At 40.2% G+C, this 16547-nt stretch overlaps 2 protein-coding genes across 2 annotated transcripts; both read left to right on the top strand.

The window, feature by feature from the left end:
- Nucleotides 1–137: 137 nt before the first annotated feature.
- LOC126601380 (sulfite exporter TauE/SafE family protein 3-like) lies at nt 138–3953 on the top strand. Its single transcript, XM_050268089.1, has 12 exons — nt 138–624; nt 1169–1328; nt 1710–1910; nt 1991–2055; nt 2300–2327; nt 2430–2506; nt 2595–2681; nt 2787–2837; nt 2930–3151; nt 3255–3348; nt 3485–3625; nt 3717–3953. Exons 1-12 carry the CDS (start codon nt 409–411, stop codon nt 3800–3802), a joined length of 1428 nt encoding a protein of 475 aa, XP_050124046.1. The 5' UTR covers nt 138–408; the 3' UTR covers nt 3803–3953.
- A 9699-nt stretch (nt 3954–13652) lies between these two features.
- LOC126601393 (uncharacterized) lies at nt 13653–16152 on the top strand. Its single transcript, XM_050268104.1, has 6 exons — nt 13653–13905; nt 14446–14573; nt 14716–14819; nt 14951–15038; nt 15298–15359; nt 15683–16152. The coding sequence occupies exons 1-6, from the start codon at nt 13793–13795 to the stop codon at nt 15833–15835; spliced, it is 648 nt and encodes a 215-aa protein (XP_050124061.1). The 5' UTR covers nt 13653–13792; the 3' UTR covers nt 15836–16152.
- The last annotated feature ends 395 nt before the right edge of the window (nt 16153–16547 follow it).

Genomic DNA, 16547 nt, shown 5'->3' with positions numbered 1-16547 from the left:
ATCCAACAACATGCCAAATAGTTATCCCACGTGGAGAGATTAGAGACGCATGTGCATAAAACAAGAAGAAAATCCACGTCAGCAAATCGCATTTCTCCCCCTCAAATTCGATGGAAATCTCCCGTCTCCGACGTCATTACTGAATCCAAACAAAGAAGCAATAACATTCACCCACCAAACCCCATTTCGTCATCTCTCCTATATTAAGCTTTCATCCTTCACCACCCACTTTCACTGCAATATCAAAGAGGAGACAGCTTTTCTTGTCCTTCCTATCTTCTCTCTCTCCCGGCTTCTTACTTTCGCGGAAATAAAACCCACCTCTCTGAATCTATCCTACGGAAAACCCACATTTTCCTTTCGCTTTCTCGGCAACCAAACAGAAGAAAAGGTGGTGGCTTTATTGATATGGTGGCGTTTGGAGCGAAATGGCACGGTTTGAGATCCGTGGCAATGGTTATGCTGCACTTTGGGGCGGCTTTTGTGTTTGTTTCGGCGGAGAGAGGCCTGAGGCTTGAAGGTTCGAGGTTCAACGGGACAGAGGGATCCGAATCTAATTACTTTTTCAAAGCTGTGAATTTCTTATGGCAATCCGAGAAATCGGGATATCATCATGTTTGGCCGGTAAATCCCACAAAACCTGTTAAATTTTATTTTTCGGTTGAAGTTTTTGGTTAATCTTCAAGTGTACTTTTAATTTCCAGCTAAATCACTGTCTGACAATCAAAAGAGAAAGCGCACATCTGTATAAATTTGGCTGAAAAACTTAAAAAGCATTTTTTGGAGAAAATCTTCAGTTTTCAATAAGTACTTGCCTTTTTAATAAAAAAATTTGACTTGTTTATACGAAAGCACTTCTAATAAAAACACTTATGAGCAAAAGTGCTTTCTAGGAAAGCAGTCCCAAGTGGGATCTTCCCTGTTCCTTGTAAATAATTATAGTAGATTGGTGTAAACCTGAATGCACCGCATGCATTACATTTGTATCAAGAAGTACACATCATGTGGATAAAATCAGAAATATGTGTTAGTTGGGGTTTTAATGCAAAACTGTGTAAAATTGGATACTTATTGCTAATTGCTCTGCTATTATATGTTTGTCACTTCACTGTAAAAAATAACTATAAGGGGTTTGTAAACAAAGGATTTTGTGAATTTTGGTTTACAGGAAATGAAATTTGGGTGGCAAATTGTTGTGGGTTCTATTGTTGGATTCTGTGGAGCTGCGTTCGGGAGTGTAGGTGGTGTTGGTGGTGGTGGCATTTTCGTTCCAATGCTTAGCCTAATCATTGGGTTTGATCCAAAATCAGCAACAGCTATATCAAAATGTAAGAAGAGATTTTATGGTAATTTAATAGGAATGAAAAGATGTGGCGTTGAATTGGTAGTTATATAACACGGTATATGATGAACTGGTTTAGAAGCTAGCGGTAGTATTGTCCAATTGTGCAGGCTGTTTGAATTGAATAAGCTCTTGATCACAGATCACTGTTGCCTGATTTTAGTTCTTCAGTGTGACACCCAAGTTTCTTGTGCTGTGTTAATTTGTCGTGGTAATTTTAGTGAACAGGCTTTTTAAGTCCTTTTCATGGTTCAGTCCTATAAAAATGTTTTCTCAAACTACATTGATTTTTTCATAATGATTCACTGTTATATTGAATTACTGACTGGAAGTTACATCGCCGTGGATTCATTTTGCTTCGTTTCAGGTATGATCATGGGTGCAGCTGCCTCAACTGTGTACTATAATCTTAAGCTAAAGCATCCGACTATAGATATGCCCATTATTGACTATGATTTGGCTGTACTCATACAACCGATGCTCATGCTGGGCATTAGTATTGGAGTGGCTTTTAACGTGATCTTTGCTGATTGGATGGTCACAGTTTTGCTTATCGTTCTCTTTATAGGTAATGGACCAATCATCCTTTTGGGTTTGAATTTCTTGGTGTTACTGTATACTTCAACCGCTTATTACTGGCTTTTTCAGGTACGTCAACAAAGGCGTTCTTCAAGGGTGTCGAAACATGGAAAAAGGAAACCATTATGAAGAAGGTAATGCTATGAATTTCTGACTGTGATTAAGATAATTCAAGGATCACAACATATGAGTTCACTTTAGTACTCATACTTGGTGATGTCCAAATTCTAGTTTCATTTCACTTAGGGATGGAATCTCTACCTCCATAGTTTTATATGCAATAAGCAAGGCTCTAATTTAAATTTAGGTTTAAGTTCTCTTCAAATTCATATGTTGCACTACTCTAACCTTTGTTTTTTTTTTTCTTCTGGATTTTAGGAGGCTGCTAGGCGTTTGGAGTCAGCTGGTGAGTATGATATACTGTAGCTCAAATGTTGTATAAAACATTCGGATTTCTTGCTTGTAGTTGATTTCTACAATCACGCCATATATGTTCTTGTTCGGTCAGCTGCTGAGAATGTGGCATACAAGCCTCTTCCAAGTGGCCCAGCCAGTGAGCAGGAAAAGGAGACCAAGGAGCCGGAGGTGAGTGCATGCACAGTGCACAGTACTTACGCAGACGCTGGTATAATTTTGATGGAGTTTCAAAGCTAAATCTAGATGATCATTTCAGGTCTCGATTATTGAGAATGTTTGCTGGAAGGAGCTTGGACTTCTGGTTTTCGTCTGGGTTGCATTTCTTGCACTACAAATTGCCAAGGTTTCCATCTCTTTACCTAGTCTATCAGAAAATTTTTATTGCAAATTCCCTTGATTATGTGACATTGTGGAGCTAATGAGTAATAACCATCCGTCTTTTCCACAGCAACGTACAACTACCTGCTCTCCAGCATATTGGGTAGTGAATTTGTTACAGGTAGTACGGTGTGAATTGTTTCTCTGCATGTTACATGTTAAAATTCAATACATGGACGATCAGGAATGAGCTAATGTTTCCATGTTCTGCAGATCCCAGTTTCCCTTGGTGTATCTATGTACGAGGCAGTGAGCCTGTACCAGGGACGGAGGGTAATAGCATCTAAGGGAGAGGAAGGGACAGATTGGAAAGTGTACCAGTTGGTTATCTACTGTCTATTTGGTGTAATTGCAGGAATCGTAGGTGGGTTGCTTGGATTAGGCGGAGGATTTATCATGGGTCCACTGTTTTTGGAGCTCGGACTCCCCCCTCAGGTGCCTTTTTTGATTTTCCTTGACATGAAGCATTATTAAACAAAACCAAAAGCCACAAAAATGGTTCAGTTTGTTCTAAAACTTCGTGATGATTTCGCTGCAGGTCTCCAGTGCCACAGCCACATTTGCAATGACATTCTCGTCATCCATGTCTGTTGTAGAATACTACCTTCTAAAACGTTTTCCAGTTCCTTATGGTAAGTTTTATCCCTGCAACGCCAAGGATATTTCGCTACAAAATCGTCATTTTTATCCAGTTGTAGACAGATGGAGCTAGTACTTCACAAAATCGTCTAAATTTGGATATTAACACACACATTGCAATCTCCGCAGCTGTCTACTTGACCGCGGTTGCCACTGTTGCAGCATTAGTAGGACAGCACATTGTTCGAAGGCTGATTATACTCTTCGGAAGGGCGTCTCTAATCATATTCATTCTAGCCTTTACCATATTTGTCAGCGCAATCTCACTAGGTAAGTGTTTTTTCCGTCAACCAACTTCAAGTTGCGCTAATACCCTGAATTCTGAGAGGCATTTGTTTCTCTTTTGTTTTTGTTTTTTCAGGTGGAGTTGGGATATCGAACATGGTCGGGAAGATTAACCGGCACGAATACATGGGTTTCGAAAACCTTTGCAAGTATGATGTATAGAACGTTATCTTCAAGGGGAAAACATTTGCTAGGGTTCTCATAGATGAACTCTGTACTGTGTTCTACTGTTCTTTTTTGGTCAAAGTGTTGTACTTGCTAGGTCAAAATTGTGTTTTTCCCCAAAAATTGTGGGTCGGTAATGTGAAAGCTAGTTTCTCTCTCCTAACCGCTCTTAATTACTCGAGCTATAAAAATTTTACTAGAGTTTTTTTTTTTTTTTTTTTTTTTTTTGTGTATTAAGCCAACGAACTCCGCCGTGTAAGTTTATCTTACATTGCCGATCCCAAGCCCGGATAAAGGAGGAGGGGGAGGGCGTCAGGTAGTCGACAGCCGGCACTCCATGATCACGTCGAATCCTTATGAAAATGAATCCAGAACGAAATCGCGCTAAAGCTAGGGCGTCACCCGTAAGTGGCGCGCTGTGTGACCCGAGCACAGTGATAAGTGAGCAAGGGTCGCTGTATCTCCATCGGCACCCGGATGCAGTGTTAAATGAGCAATGGGGCTATAGAAACTTCTTTTCGAACGACTCCACTCAAAGTTGTTTGGGAGTATATGCTCCTATCAACTTTACACGGGACACACAAAAGAAGTACTTTGATTCTATTAGACGGGGAAGGGTGAAGAAGCTAGGACAGAAGGGTAGAGTTCAAGAGAGCAAAATGCGTTTAGGAACGTGGAATATAGGAACCTTGACGGGAAAATCTATGGAAGTAGTAGAAGTTATGGTGAGGAGAAGGATAAATATTATGTGCCTACAAGAAACTAAGTTGGTTGGTCGTAAGGCAAAGGATCTAGAAAACTCAGGGTTTAAACTATGGTATTCGGGCACAAATAGAACGAGAAACGGTGTTGGCATCATCGTGGACAAGACCTTGACACAAGATGTTGTAGATGTTAAAAGGGTAGGAGATAGAATCATGGCAATCAAGATTGTAATAGGACAAGAACTTATCAATGTGATTAGTGCGTACGCACCTCAAGTAGGGTTGGATACGAGTTCGAAGGAGAAATTTTGGGAAGACCTTGGAGACTTGGTGCAAGGAATTGCTCAGACGGAGAAGTTATTTATAGGAGGCGATTTAAATGGACACGTGGGCAGGGAGACAGGCAACTATGGAGGTTTTCATGGTGGCCATGGTTTTGGGGAGAGAAACGAGGATGGGGAAGCTATCTTGGATTTTGCAATGGCATATGATCTCTTCTTAGCCAACACCTTCTTTAAGAAGAGAGAAGAACATGTGATCACCTACAAGAGTGGGTCGTCAAAAACACAAATAGATTTTCTTCTAATGAGGAAAGGGGATCGTATAACTTGTAAGGATTGCAAAGTTATACCAGGAGAGAGCGTGGCTAATCAACATCGCTTGTTGGTGATGGATGTACATATCAAAAGAGTGAGAAAAAAGAACAAGACTTGGAAGTGCCCAAGGACTAGATGGTGGAATCTAAAAGAAGAAAAACAAGTCATTTTCAAAGAAAAAGTAATCACCCAGTGTGTGTGGGATAGAGATGGGGAAGCTAACCAAATGTGGGATTCCATGGCTAGTTGTATCCGAAAAGTAGCAAAAGAGGTATTAGGAGAGTCCAAGGGCTTTGCCCCACACCAAAAGGAATCTTGGTGGTGGAATGAGGAGGTACAAACAAAGGTGAAGGCTAAGAAGGAATGTTGTAAAGCCTTATACAAGAATAGGACCGATGAAAATGGTGAAAGGTATAGAAAAGCGAAGCAAGAGGCGAAGAAAGCTGTGAGAGAAGCTATGTTAGCGGCTTATGACGATATGTATAAGCGACTAGATACCAAATAAGGAGAGTTGGATATCTATAAACTAGCTAGAGCAAGGGAAAAGAAGACAAGAGACCTAAACCAAGTGAGGTGCATCAAGGATGAGGATGGAAAGGTTCTTGCTACAGAGAACGCGGTTAAAGACAGATGGAAAGGTTATTTTCATAATCTTTTCAATGAAGGACATGAAAGGAGTGCTTCTTTAGGGGAGTTGAGTAACTCAGAAGAGTGTAGAAACTACTCTTTTTATCGTAGAATCCGGAAGGAAGAATTGGTTGTAGCTTTGAAGAAGATGAAGCATAGAAAAGCAGTAGGCCCAGACGATATACCAATCGAAGTGTGGAAAGTTTTGGGAGAGACAGGTATAACATGGCTCACTGACCTTTTTAATAGGATTTTGAAAACGAAGAAGATGCCAAATGAGTGGCGAATGAGCACTTTGGTGCCTATCTACAAGAATAAGGGCGATGTACAAAATTGCATGAACTATAGGGGTATTAAGCTAATGAGTCATACAATGAAGCTTTGGGAGAGAGTCATTGAGCATAGATTGAGGCAAGAGACACGGGTTTCGGACAACCAATTCGGGTTCATGCCAGGGCGCTCAACCATGGAGGCAATCTATCTCTTACGAAGGTTGATGGAAATATATAAATATGGGAAAAAGGATTTACACATGGTCTTTATAGATTTGGAAAAAGCGTATGATAGGGTCCCAAGAGACATTCTTTGGAGGATTTTAGAGAAGAAAGGAGTACGAGTAGCATATATCCAAGCTATACAGGATATGTATGAAGGAGCAAAGACTGCCGTAAGAACTCATGAAGGACAAACCGAAAGCTTTCCCATAACTGTAGGATTACATCAAGGCTCATCCTTAAGTCCTTACCTTTTTGCGTTGGTAATGGATGAGTTAACAGGACATATTCAAGATGATATTCCTTGGTGTATGCTTTTCGCAGACGATATAGTGTTGATAGATGAAACTCAGGAAGGGGTAAATGCAAAGCTTAACCTTTGGAGAGAAGTGTTGGAGTCTAAAGGTCTTCGCCTAAGCCGATCAAAGACAGAATATATGGAGTGCAAGTTCAGTGCAAATGGAGTCCAAAACGAGTTAGGGGTGAGGATCGGAGATCAAGAAATACCAAAGAGCGACCGTTTTCGTTACCTAGGATCTATCTTGCAAAAGAACGCAGAATTAGATGGAGATCTCAACCATAGAATACAAGCTGGATGGATGAAGTGGAAGAGTGCATCCGGCGTGTTGTGTGACCGCCGTATGCCACTGAAGCTCAAGGGAAAATTTTATAGGACGACAATAAGGCCGGCGATGCTATATGGCACAGAATGTTGGGCGGTGAAGCATCAACACGTACACAAAATGGGTGTAGCGGAGATGAGGATGCTTCGTTGGATGTGTAGGCACACGAGAAAGGATAAGATTAGGAATGAGGATATCCGGGGTAAAGTAGGAGTAGCCGAAATTGAAGAAAAGATGAGAGAAAATCGGTTACGGTGGTTTGGACATGTGCAAAGAAGGCCTACTGACGTTTCGATTAGAAGATGCGACTATGGGACAGAGGTTCAGGGCCGAAGGGGTAGAGGAAGACCTAGGAAAACTTTGGAAGAGACCCTAAGAAAAGACTTAGAGTACTTGGATCTAACGGAGGACATGACACAGGACAGAACACAATGGCGTTCTAAGATTCATATAGCCGATCCCACTCAGTGACTTGGATTTTCCAAGTCTCCAACCGAGAAGTTTTCCTCACTCGGGAAATTAAGGGAACACTACCTCAACCTACATGATCCACTCACAAAGCTTCAACATACAAGCTTCAACAAAAGAAAATTCAAAGAACTTAGCGAAGAAGGCTTTGGTGTATTTAACACAATACGTTGAAATGAAGGAAAGCTTATTTATTGATATCCCCGATAAGTTACAAATATGTACATATACTTGAGTCAAAATAAACAAACAAGAGGGAGCATTCACAAAGGTTGCTTAGGAGAAGTCTCAGCAGTCGGTAGAGCCCCAGAAAGAGAAGGCACCGGAGGAGGATCATTCGGAGCCTCAGTACTGGACAAAACCCTAGAAGGAGGAGGCATTAGAGGTTGATCATTTGGAGCTTCATTACGCGGTACAACCCCAGAAGACGAAGGCAATAAATGCATTTGGAACAAACCCACAAATCTCTGATGATCAAGTAAAACCTGACCATCAGATTCCTTCATCTGGTCAAGCTTCCTCTTCATGTTTGTAGCATAGTCATGTGCGAGCCGGTGCAACTGTTTATTCTCATGCTTGAGCCCTTTAATCTCCTGTTTGAGACTCATCACTTCAGCCGCCAATGATTCAACTTGGCGGGTTCGAGCAAATAGGCGTTGGGCCATATTAGACACAGAACCTGCACACTGAACACTGAGAGCCAAAGAATCCTTAACAGCCAACTCATCAGACCGTTTGGAAAGTAGTCTGTTATCTTTGGGAGTGAGAAGGTTCCTGGCCACTACCGTGGCGGTCATATCATTCTTCATCACGGAATCCCCAACGGTAAGAGGACCAGTAGGGGAGACGAAAGATGGGCGCCATATGTTGTCTGGAGAAGGCGGGGCTGCCTCTTCAACAAGGTTCAAGTCAAAACGACGGTCGGAGGGGCCAGACATTTTCAAAGGTGTTGAAGAGAGAAGAGGTCGGACAAATCAAGATCTTAGAAGTGCAAGAATGAAGCTTCTACTGGTGGATATTCAAGTGTGCTTTGGAACTTAATGTCAGCCCCTATAAAAATCTGCACTCGACGAAGCTTCAGAAATCGAAGAGGCGCCTGCTCAGAAATTGAAGAGGCGTTTGCTTTCTCAAAAGCTGGGCTGCTCAGAGACCATGAGGGTCGATCTTAGAAATCGAAGAGGCGTTTGCTTTCTCAAAAGCTGGGTTGCTCAAAGACCACGAAGGCCGATCTCAGAAATCGAAGAGGCTTGCTTTCTCAAAAGCTGGGCTGCTCAGAGACCACGAGGGCCGATCTCAGAAATCGAAGAGGCACCTACTTTTCCAGCATTGTCAGCACCTGTCACACGCACACTCAGCTTTGCTGAAATTATGGGCATTCTGTTGAAGATTTCTGGCGAAGTAGAAAGCACATGAATCGTACTGTTCAATCACCCACTTCCCACACGCAACAGTAACACATGGGTACCACATATAACTTTGCCAAAGTTCTCTGACAAAGTTGAGACACGTGAAGCTTGCAGCTCCCGCTACATCGCTCTGACCAAGAAGGGTAAAAGAATTGCAAAGAAACAACACTAACAAAGTTTAGACACATAAATTTTGAAGGTCTAGATACCATATTATTACCCACAAGGGTAAAGGAACAGTACCACTGCTGGATAATTGGAAAGTCCCGGTGTGTCAACCTTTGTGCTTCGTGGCAAGGTAGACTAGCAAACATGCCCAACCTTTACTCACATTCGAGAAAACACTCCCAACAGGATTGCTTGCTCCAAAATCGAAGAGGCACCGCCCTCCGAATCTCGATAGCCAGACTCCCAACATGATTACTTTCTCAAAAATCGAAGAGAGGGTAAAGGAACAGTACCACTGCTGGATAATTGGAAAGTCCATGTGGGTCAACCTTTGTGCTTCGTGGCAAGGTAGACTAGCAAACATGCCCAACCTTTACTCACATTCGAGAAAACACTCCCAACAGGATTGCTTGCTCCAAAATCGAAGAGGCACCGCCCTCCGAATCTCGAGAGCCAGACTCCCAACATGATTACTTTCTCAAAAATCGAAGAGATGGTAAAGGAACAGTACCACTGCTGGATAATTGGAAAGTCCATGTGGGTCAACCTTTGTGCTTCGTGGCAAGGTAGACTAGCAAACATGCCCAACCTTTACTCACATTCGAGAAAACACTCCCAACAAGATTGCTTGTTCGAAAACCGAAGAGGCACCATTTTCCCAACTTCAAGAGTTGGATCTCCTTGGATAAAGCTTGTCTGTAATCTTCACACGCAACATCAGCTTTCCAGATACCACAGACCACTTTTTCAAAGTGCTCTGACAGAGTTAAAACATGTGAAGCTGGCAGTTCCCACTACCGTGCTATGACCAAGCAGGGTAAAGGAATAACATTATTACTTGATGTTAGGGAGACTCCTATATATGTCCACCTTCATCCCTAACGGACAGGCAGACCTGCAAAAATGCTCAACCCTTTCTCTTATTTGAGAGGGCACTCCCAACGAAGCCTTTCGAAATATTCAGCTTTCTTTCCCCCCGATAATACCTCTGTAAACAAGCTATACTAGAGCAAGAATATCTCATATCATCAGGGTTAAAAGCAAGAGTATCCCATATCATGCTTTTTCCCTGTCTTTTCCTTTGGCCTTGTTCTTACCTGCAAGACAAGGAGAAAGAGAGCAATCAGTCAGCACTTGGAATCAAGCTTCCAGCCAGGAACTGACTGCCTGGAACCCCTTACTTGGCATTGCTCTCGAGTACTCATCTTCAACATCTTATGCTTCCAGGGAAGATACCGCATCTGCCTGAGGAACAGATAGGGCAAGTGAGAAGGATACAAGGAAGCATGTGGAGACAAGCGTAACAGCACACGTGCCGATACATCCACTACTCTGTCAAAAGCAAAAGTATCCCATATCAGTAGGGTCGAACGTACTCTAGATTTGATGGACTTGTTTTGACCCTCAAATTCTTCAGTCGGCCTTATACTCTGGAGGAAACCAGAAAACCCTCCAGCCCGGTTCAAGAATAAGTCTGTGGAAAGTTACTTCTTCAAAAGCAAAAGTATCCCATATCATCTCTTCTCATTTTTCTTCTCTTTATCCTTCATGCTGCCTGCAAGATAGGGAGAATGTGAACAATCAGCCGGAGCTCTGATTGCTTACCTTGTCTGTCACCTCTTTCAGCAGATCCCCTAACCCGGCGACTTGGGGGACTCCTACTACATGGTTTGTATCGCGCTTGACCAAGCCTGAAACTACAAGTAAGCTTCAAGTGAAATTGATACATTACCTTATGCATCTCCACCAGTTACAGATACCACCCCTGGATGGAGGAAGAGTACTTCCAGAGAAGATGCCACATCTACCTGTGAGACAGATAAGGCAAGTCAAGACGATACCACACTCCGGTACTTAGAAGGTTCGTGGTTAAGAGATCATTCTCCCACAATATTTCCTAATTTCATTTGTACTAAATCATTCACTTGTACTCACTAAGGGAGAGCTTGAACCTATGTACTTGTGTAAACCCTTCACAATTAATGAGAACTCATCTATTCCGTGGACGTAGCCAATCTGGGTGAACCACGTACATCTTGTGTTTGCTTTCCTATCTCTATCCATTTATATACTTATCCACACTAATGACCGGAGCAATCTAGCGAAGATCACAAAAAGTGATCGTTTTCGCTACCTAGGATCTATCTTGCAAGAGAACGGAGAATTAGATGGAGATCTTAACCATAGAATACAAGCTGGATAGATGAAGTGTAAGAGTGCATCCGACGTGTTGTGTGACCGTCGTAGGCCACTGAAGCTCAAGGGAAAATTTTATAGGACGGCAATAAGGCCAGCGATGTTATATGGCACAGAATGTTGGGCGGTGAAGCATCAACACGTACACAAAATGGGTGTAGCGGAGATGAGGATGCTTCGTGGGATGTATGGGCACACGAGAAATGATAAGATTGGGAATGAGGATATCCGAGGTAAAGTAGGAGTAGCCAAAATTGAAGGAAATATTTGAGAAAATCGGTTCCGGTGGTTTGGACATGTGCAAAGAAGGCCTACTGACGCTCCGGTTCGAAAATGTGACTACGGGACAGAGGTTCAGGGCCGAAGGGGTAGAGGAAGACCTAGGAAAACTTTGGAAGAGACCCTAAGAAAAGACTTGAGTACTTGGATCTAACGGAGGACATGACACAAAACCGAGCGCAATGACGTTATAGGATTCATATAGCCGACCCCACTTAGTGGGAAAAGGCTTTGTTGTTGTTGTTGTTGTTGTATTAAGCCAACGAGTTATATTAAAAAATACACAACCTTTTTGGACAGCTTGAGGTAAGATCATAGGAAGAGGATCCTCTCCGGATCCACTTGTGGGGATCCTAGGTCTTCACATTCTAGCTGTTCATTGTACATCGTACGGTTAGTTTTCGTCATGTATTATTTGTGTTTAATTTTAAATAAAAAAAGTTAAATGATTTCTGATCATATAATGCACGATAAATAGTTAATATATGAGGATCCTCAAAATCTTCACAATTTGGATCCGGATGGGATCCAAATCCAAGATCATAACACTCATGGCATGTTTGCGTAAGGGTAATCGGAATAAAGAAAGGGAATTGAATTCCGATTACGGAGTATTCCGGTGTTTACTAAATATTAAGGAATAAAAAAAGTGGTGGCGCCCACACGAAAAAAGGAATCCAATTCCTGAAATTGGAGGAACCGGATTCCCTAGTTTTGTGAGGTATTTGAATTCCCTGAGGGCAAGGGAATCGGAAATGCATCTTTTATTCCAATTATGCCCTCACTTGTTTCTTATTATCCCAACATTGCCCTTCATTTGACATTCATTATGTCATTTTTAATAAATAAATAAAATCTATTTATATATTTTTATATAGATAATTGTATTATATAAATTTAATTAAGAATTTAATTTAATTAATTAGTATGAAAATAATTTATTTATGTAAGGGCAATTTAGTCATCAACTTAGTTTTCATTCCGATTGAAGTGAATTAGTAAACAACTTATATGGACTCAACGTCATTCTTGCCATCTTTTAATAAATAAATAGAACCTATTTATACATGTTTATATAGATGAATTTTATTATATAAATTTAATTAAGAATTTAATTTAATTAATTAGTATGAAAATAATTTATTTATGTAAGGGCAATATAGTAATCAATCTAGTTTTCATTCTGATTGAAATGAATTAGTAAATAACTTATATGGACTAAACATCATTCCTACTCCGATTCCTAACAGTTTTAGTAAACAACTTCAACAGGAATCAGATTCTGATTCCACCTCAATTCAATTCCCCCTCAATCCAATTCCTCTAAATTTGATTACGGATTAGTAAACACGCCATCAATCCTTGTCAGCAACCAATCAGAGTGATAAGAACTGCACCCCCCCCCCCCTAAGATTCTACTCTAAGGATAGGATTGCGTTTAAAGTGACTTAGGTCCGTCAGCTAAATTTATTTGCATTTTTTTATTACATAACTAGCCGTTGTATTCAACAAATTTGTTATGTTTTAATGTATTTTAGACTTTTTGACATTGCAAAGTTAAGCCACTTAAATTTTGCAACTTTCTTTCACTGCAAGAAAAATGCCTACTTAATTTTCAGACTTTTGAGCCACCAAATTAATTAGGAAACTAAATTAGTTTAATTTCAAACATGATTATCTTAATGTATTAATGGTTGAATCCAATTTTGCACTCCAAGTCTGCTTCATTCAGTTTCTTAATGCAGATGCCTTGTAGCCGACTGGCGGTGAACAAGTTGTTAAGTCACGTTCTGCAAGTTGGGATGTATGACCTCTGAGGGATTCTTGAATTGAACCTGCTTAATGTAAAATATCGTTTCATACACACTCGATATTCTAGATTCGGTCTTAGACCCGTTAAGTTAACGGGTCATCCAAACCCGACCTGTTTCATCCGTTAACAATTATTATTATTATTTTGCATAAAGTTTATTTTTTGTTGTTAAGACTTTACTGAAATTACTAAAACATCATCAACTAACGGATGCGGTTGACTCAAGGTGATCCGTTATTTAATAGGCCCGACCCATTAAGCATCCATCCAAATACTAATATTAACAGATTAGATCAAATTAAGGGATCGGATCCAAGATGACAGGTCTATTCGATCCCTCGCTCAATATTGATTGCACGTTGAACGGTTGAAGTCAAAAAGAAATTTTTTTCCCTTTTTTTTTAATTGAAAAAGTTAAAAAGGATTGGTTCTATTCCCTCTTAACCCAAGCCCAATAACATGAAAAACAAAAAAAACAAAAAAACAAAAAAAAAAAGATTTTCCAGTGATCAAAATTCCAATTGGAAAGCTGGAAGGTGGAACTCGGAAGCCCTAGCTCCTCCTCAAAGTTTGTCGCTTTCTTCTGCGGCGATCGAATTCTAAGGGGCGAAACATGGTGTTCTACTTCAAAGCGCGATCGGACGTGGGCGATTTCACCATTTTCATGGGCCTCGACAAGTTCGAGAACGAGGAGCTCATCAAATATGGCTTCCCCGAAGACATTTGGTAACTCCTTCACCCAATTCTCTGTCTCCAACTTTTCGAATTTTCAATCCAATTCGCAGTTTATCCCAATTTTTCATTAGAAAGATTGAAAATTTGTAATTGCATTTTTTGTCAAGTTTTGAAATTTCTGGTCAAGAATCAAGAATTAGGTCAATGATGGGGATTAGATTAGGGAGGATTTCAATTTTCCCACAATTAACACGAAAGGATTATGTGGTTTGTTTAGTTCTGATCGTATCGGGATCAGTTCATATTGTTTCAGAATTGGGATTGTGTGCATTTGTATGAAAGAATGAATCGGAAATTTTGCGACACTGCCATGTTATGACTTAGTTTAGATGTTGAATGTTTAAGGAATGCATGTTTCGCCGGTTTTCTAGTAATTGTTTGTTTAGTTCAGACCGTGTTTATGCGTTAGTCCTGTGTTTGATTGTTTGAACTTGTAGTTAGTAACTCAGAGGACAAAAGAACTTGTTATTAGTAGGAAATTGTACTATATGTAAGCTTGAAATTTTATGTAATGGGATTTTGGCGTTACAGGTTCCATGTGGACAAAATGTCTTCCGCCCATGTTTATGTTAGGCTGCACAAAGGACAGACCATCGATGATATAAGTGAAGGTTTACTGGAGGATTGCGCTCAGCTTGTCAAAGCAAATTCCATCCAAGGCATTATCTAAACAGATTCTTATATTTTAGAGTAATTGGTTCCGTTTTGTAATTTCATCCAAGCCTTTTTCTTTTTTCTTTTTTCTCATTCCAATAAGGATACTGCATTGTTGTTGTGTTCTAATGATGTGTCATTTTGCAGGCAACAAGGTAAACAATGTTGATGTTGTTTACACTCCCTGGTCCAATTTGAAGAAAAGTGCCTCCATGGATGTTGGTCAAGTTGGTTTCTACAATTCGAAGAATGTGAGCTTCTTTATATTGTAGCCTATGTACATTATTATGTGGAATAGTAACAGGCTATGTAGTTTGTATTTTCATTGGGTTTAAGATGCATGGAGATACTGATCATTGTCCAACAATGACACTTTATTTAGGTTCGGACTGTGAGGGTGGAGAAGCGGATCAATGAGGTAGTTAATAGATTGAACAGGACAAAAGTAGAAAGGAAGCCTGATTTGAAAGGTAAAGTTTTAGTCTCAGCTTTATTTTAGTTTGTTTACAAACGTGGCTCTAAAAATCCAATCTTGAAAAACAGTCTCAGTTTGCTCTTTATGGAGGAAAGTTGACACTTCAGTTTCCTTTCGATATCTCTGGCCTAGTATGTCTTATGTATTATTTGTAGTTATGGATATTGTAAGTGATATTGGTTTTCCAATGTTACCCTTGTCTTTTTATGGCGTAATGGTGCGATAACTAACGTGCTAATAAAATGTAACTGCAGCTGAGCGAGAAGCTGTTAATGCAGCCGAAAGAGCTGAGAGAAAGCAGTTCCTGAGGGACAAGGTAAGTTCCTCCTCCTGTCTTGGCTAGTAGCGTGTGCGATTATCTGAGCGTATTCTTCACCTTATTAACTTCTAATTTGCTTCATGTATTTTTGCTCTTATACGTGAAGCTGTACCGTAGAACTTATTGACTTCACTACATCTCCGGGTTTTGAATTTTGCAATGGTTAATGTACTGAATCTTAATTTAGTAATAGTTCTACAACTTGTTTTTGATCAAATGATACTGCATTAGGCTAGGCTGTATCTTGCATTATTATAATGTAAAATGTGATGTTCTTGTGTTGAACAAAACAATTTAACTTTAAGGAAACTATTCTGCAGAAACGACGGGAGGAGATGGAAAGGCTTGAGAAGGAGAGACAATTGGAACTAAGGAGCTACAAAGGTTTGATGAATTCTGAAAATATGACATCTAACAAACAAATTGCATCGACAAACAAGTCATTGCAGGAACTGGAAGAGGACTTCATGTAAGGATATCATTCTCTATGGGTTGGGTGAGACGCTGCTGCCCGCTGCCCGCTGCCCATGAAGAATAGAGTTTATCATTCAGTTTGTGAGTTAGTCCTAAACCTTTTATTTTGTTGATGTCGATAAGAAAAAGAGAAAACACAACAAATGGAGGGAGGAAAGAAAATGGGTGAATGGGTGAGGGTTGGTTCGTGGATATCTCTTTCTTGTCATGGTGATGCACAAAAATCAAACTTCATTGAGGATGATGATGAATGATTTATTTGCAAAAATATTTGCAACATTTTAAAACCCTTAATTTATATTTGCCTATTTCTGAATGATTTACTAAAATCATATATATGTGTGTATGTATACGGAGATTATGCGATGTAGGTGTACATTTTGAAAAGGAGGGGACGGGGAATGGAGAGGTTGCTCTTTCTTTTGGTCCATGCGAAAAGGAAAAAGAATTTCATGTTCTTTTCCCAGAGATGGATAATTACTTGCTTAGTAAGTTCCATGTGTGACAATCTAAACTATCGTGGTGGCGATGCATCATTCAAATAACTGACTATAAACTTTTGAGCAAAAAATAAAATATGCAAATGCAAAATGTGTTCACCATTTTTTGTTGGAAAAACCTCTAACTAATAAGTAGAAACTCCCACCAAATTTTTGCTCTACTCAAATCAACATTCTCGCTTTCGTTTCGTCCACAGCCGCTTGTTTCTTA

This window comes from Malus sylvestris, chromosome 15 (genome assembly GCF_916048215.2).
Source record: "Malus sylvestris chromosome 15, drMalSylv7.2, whole genome shotgun sequence".
Classification (NCBI taxonomy): domain Eukaryota; kingdom Viridiplantae; phylum Streptophyta; class Magnoliopsida; order Rosales; family Rosaceae; genus Malus; species Malus sylvestris.
This window is presented reverse-complemented; position numbering and strand designations above follow the sequence as displayed.

What these genes read in the sequence shown, in the direction of transcription:
- LOC126601380 (XM_050268089.1), top strand. Translation starts at nt 409, where the DNA reads ATGGTGGCGTTTGGAGCGAAATGGCACGGTTTGAGATCCGTGGCAATG. An exon ending in GATATCATCATGTTTGGCCG is followed by an intron (nt 625 to 1,168) that starts GTAAATCCCACA and finishes TTTGGTTTACAG; the next exon opens with GAAATGAAATTTGGGTGGCA. An exon ending in TTGCACTACAAATTGCCAAG is followed by an intron (nt 2,682 to 2,786) that starts GTTTCCATCTCT and finishes TCTTTTCCACAG; the next exon opens with CAACGTACAACTACCTGCTC.
- LOC126601393 (XM_050268104.1), top strand. Translation starts at nt 13,793, where the DNA reads ATGGTGTTCTACTTCAAAGCGCGATCGGACGTGGGCGATTTCACCATT. An exon ending in GGCTTCCCCGAAGACATTTG is followed by an intron (nt 13,906 to 14,445) that starts GTAACTCCTTCA and finishes TTGGCGTTACAG; the next exon opens with GTTCCATGTGGACAAAATGT. An exon ending in AGCAGTTCCTGAGGGACAAG is followed by an intron (nt 15,360 to 15,682) that starts GTAAGTTCCTCC and finishes ACTATTCTGCAG; the next exon opens with AAACGACGGGAGGAGATGGA.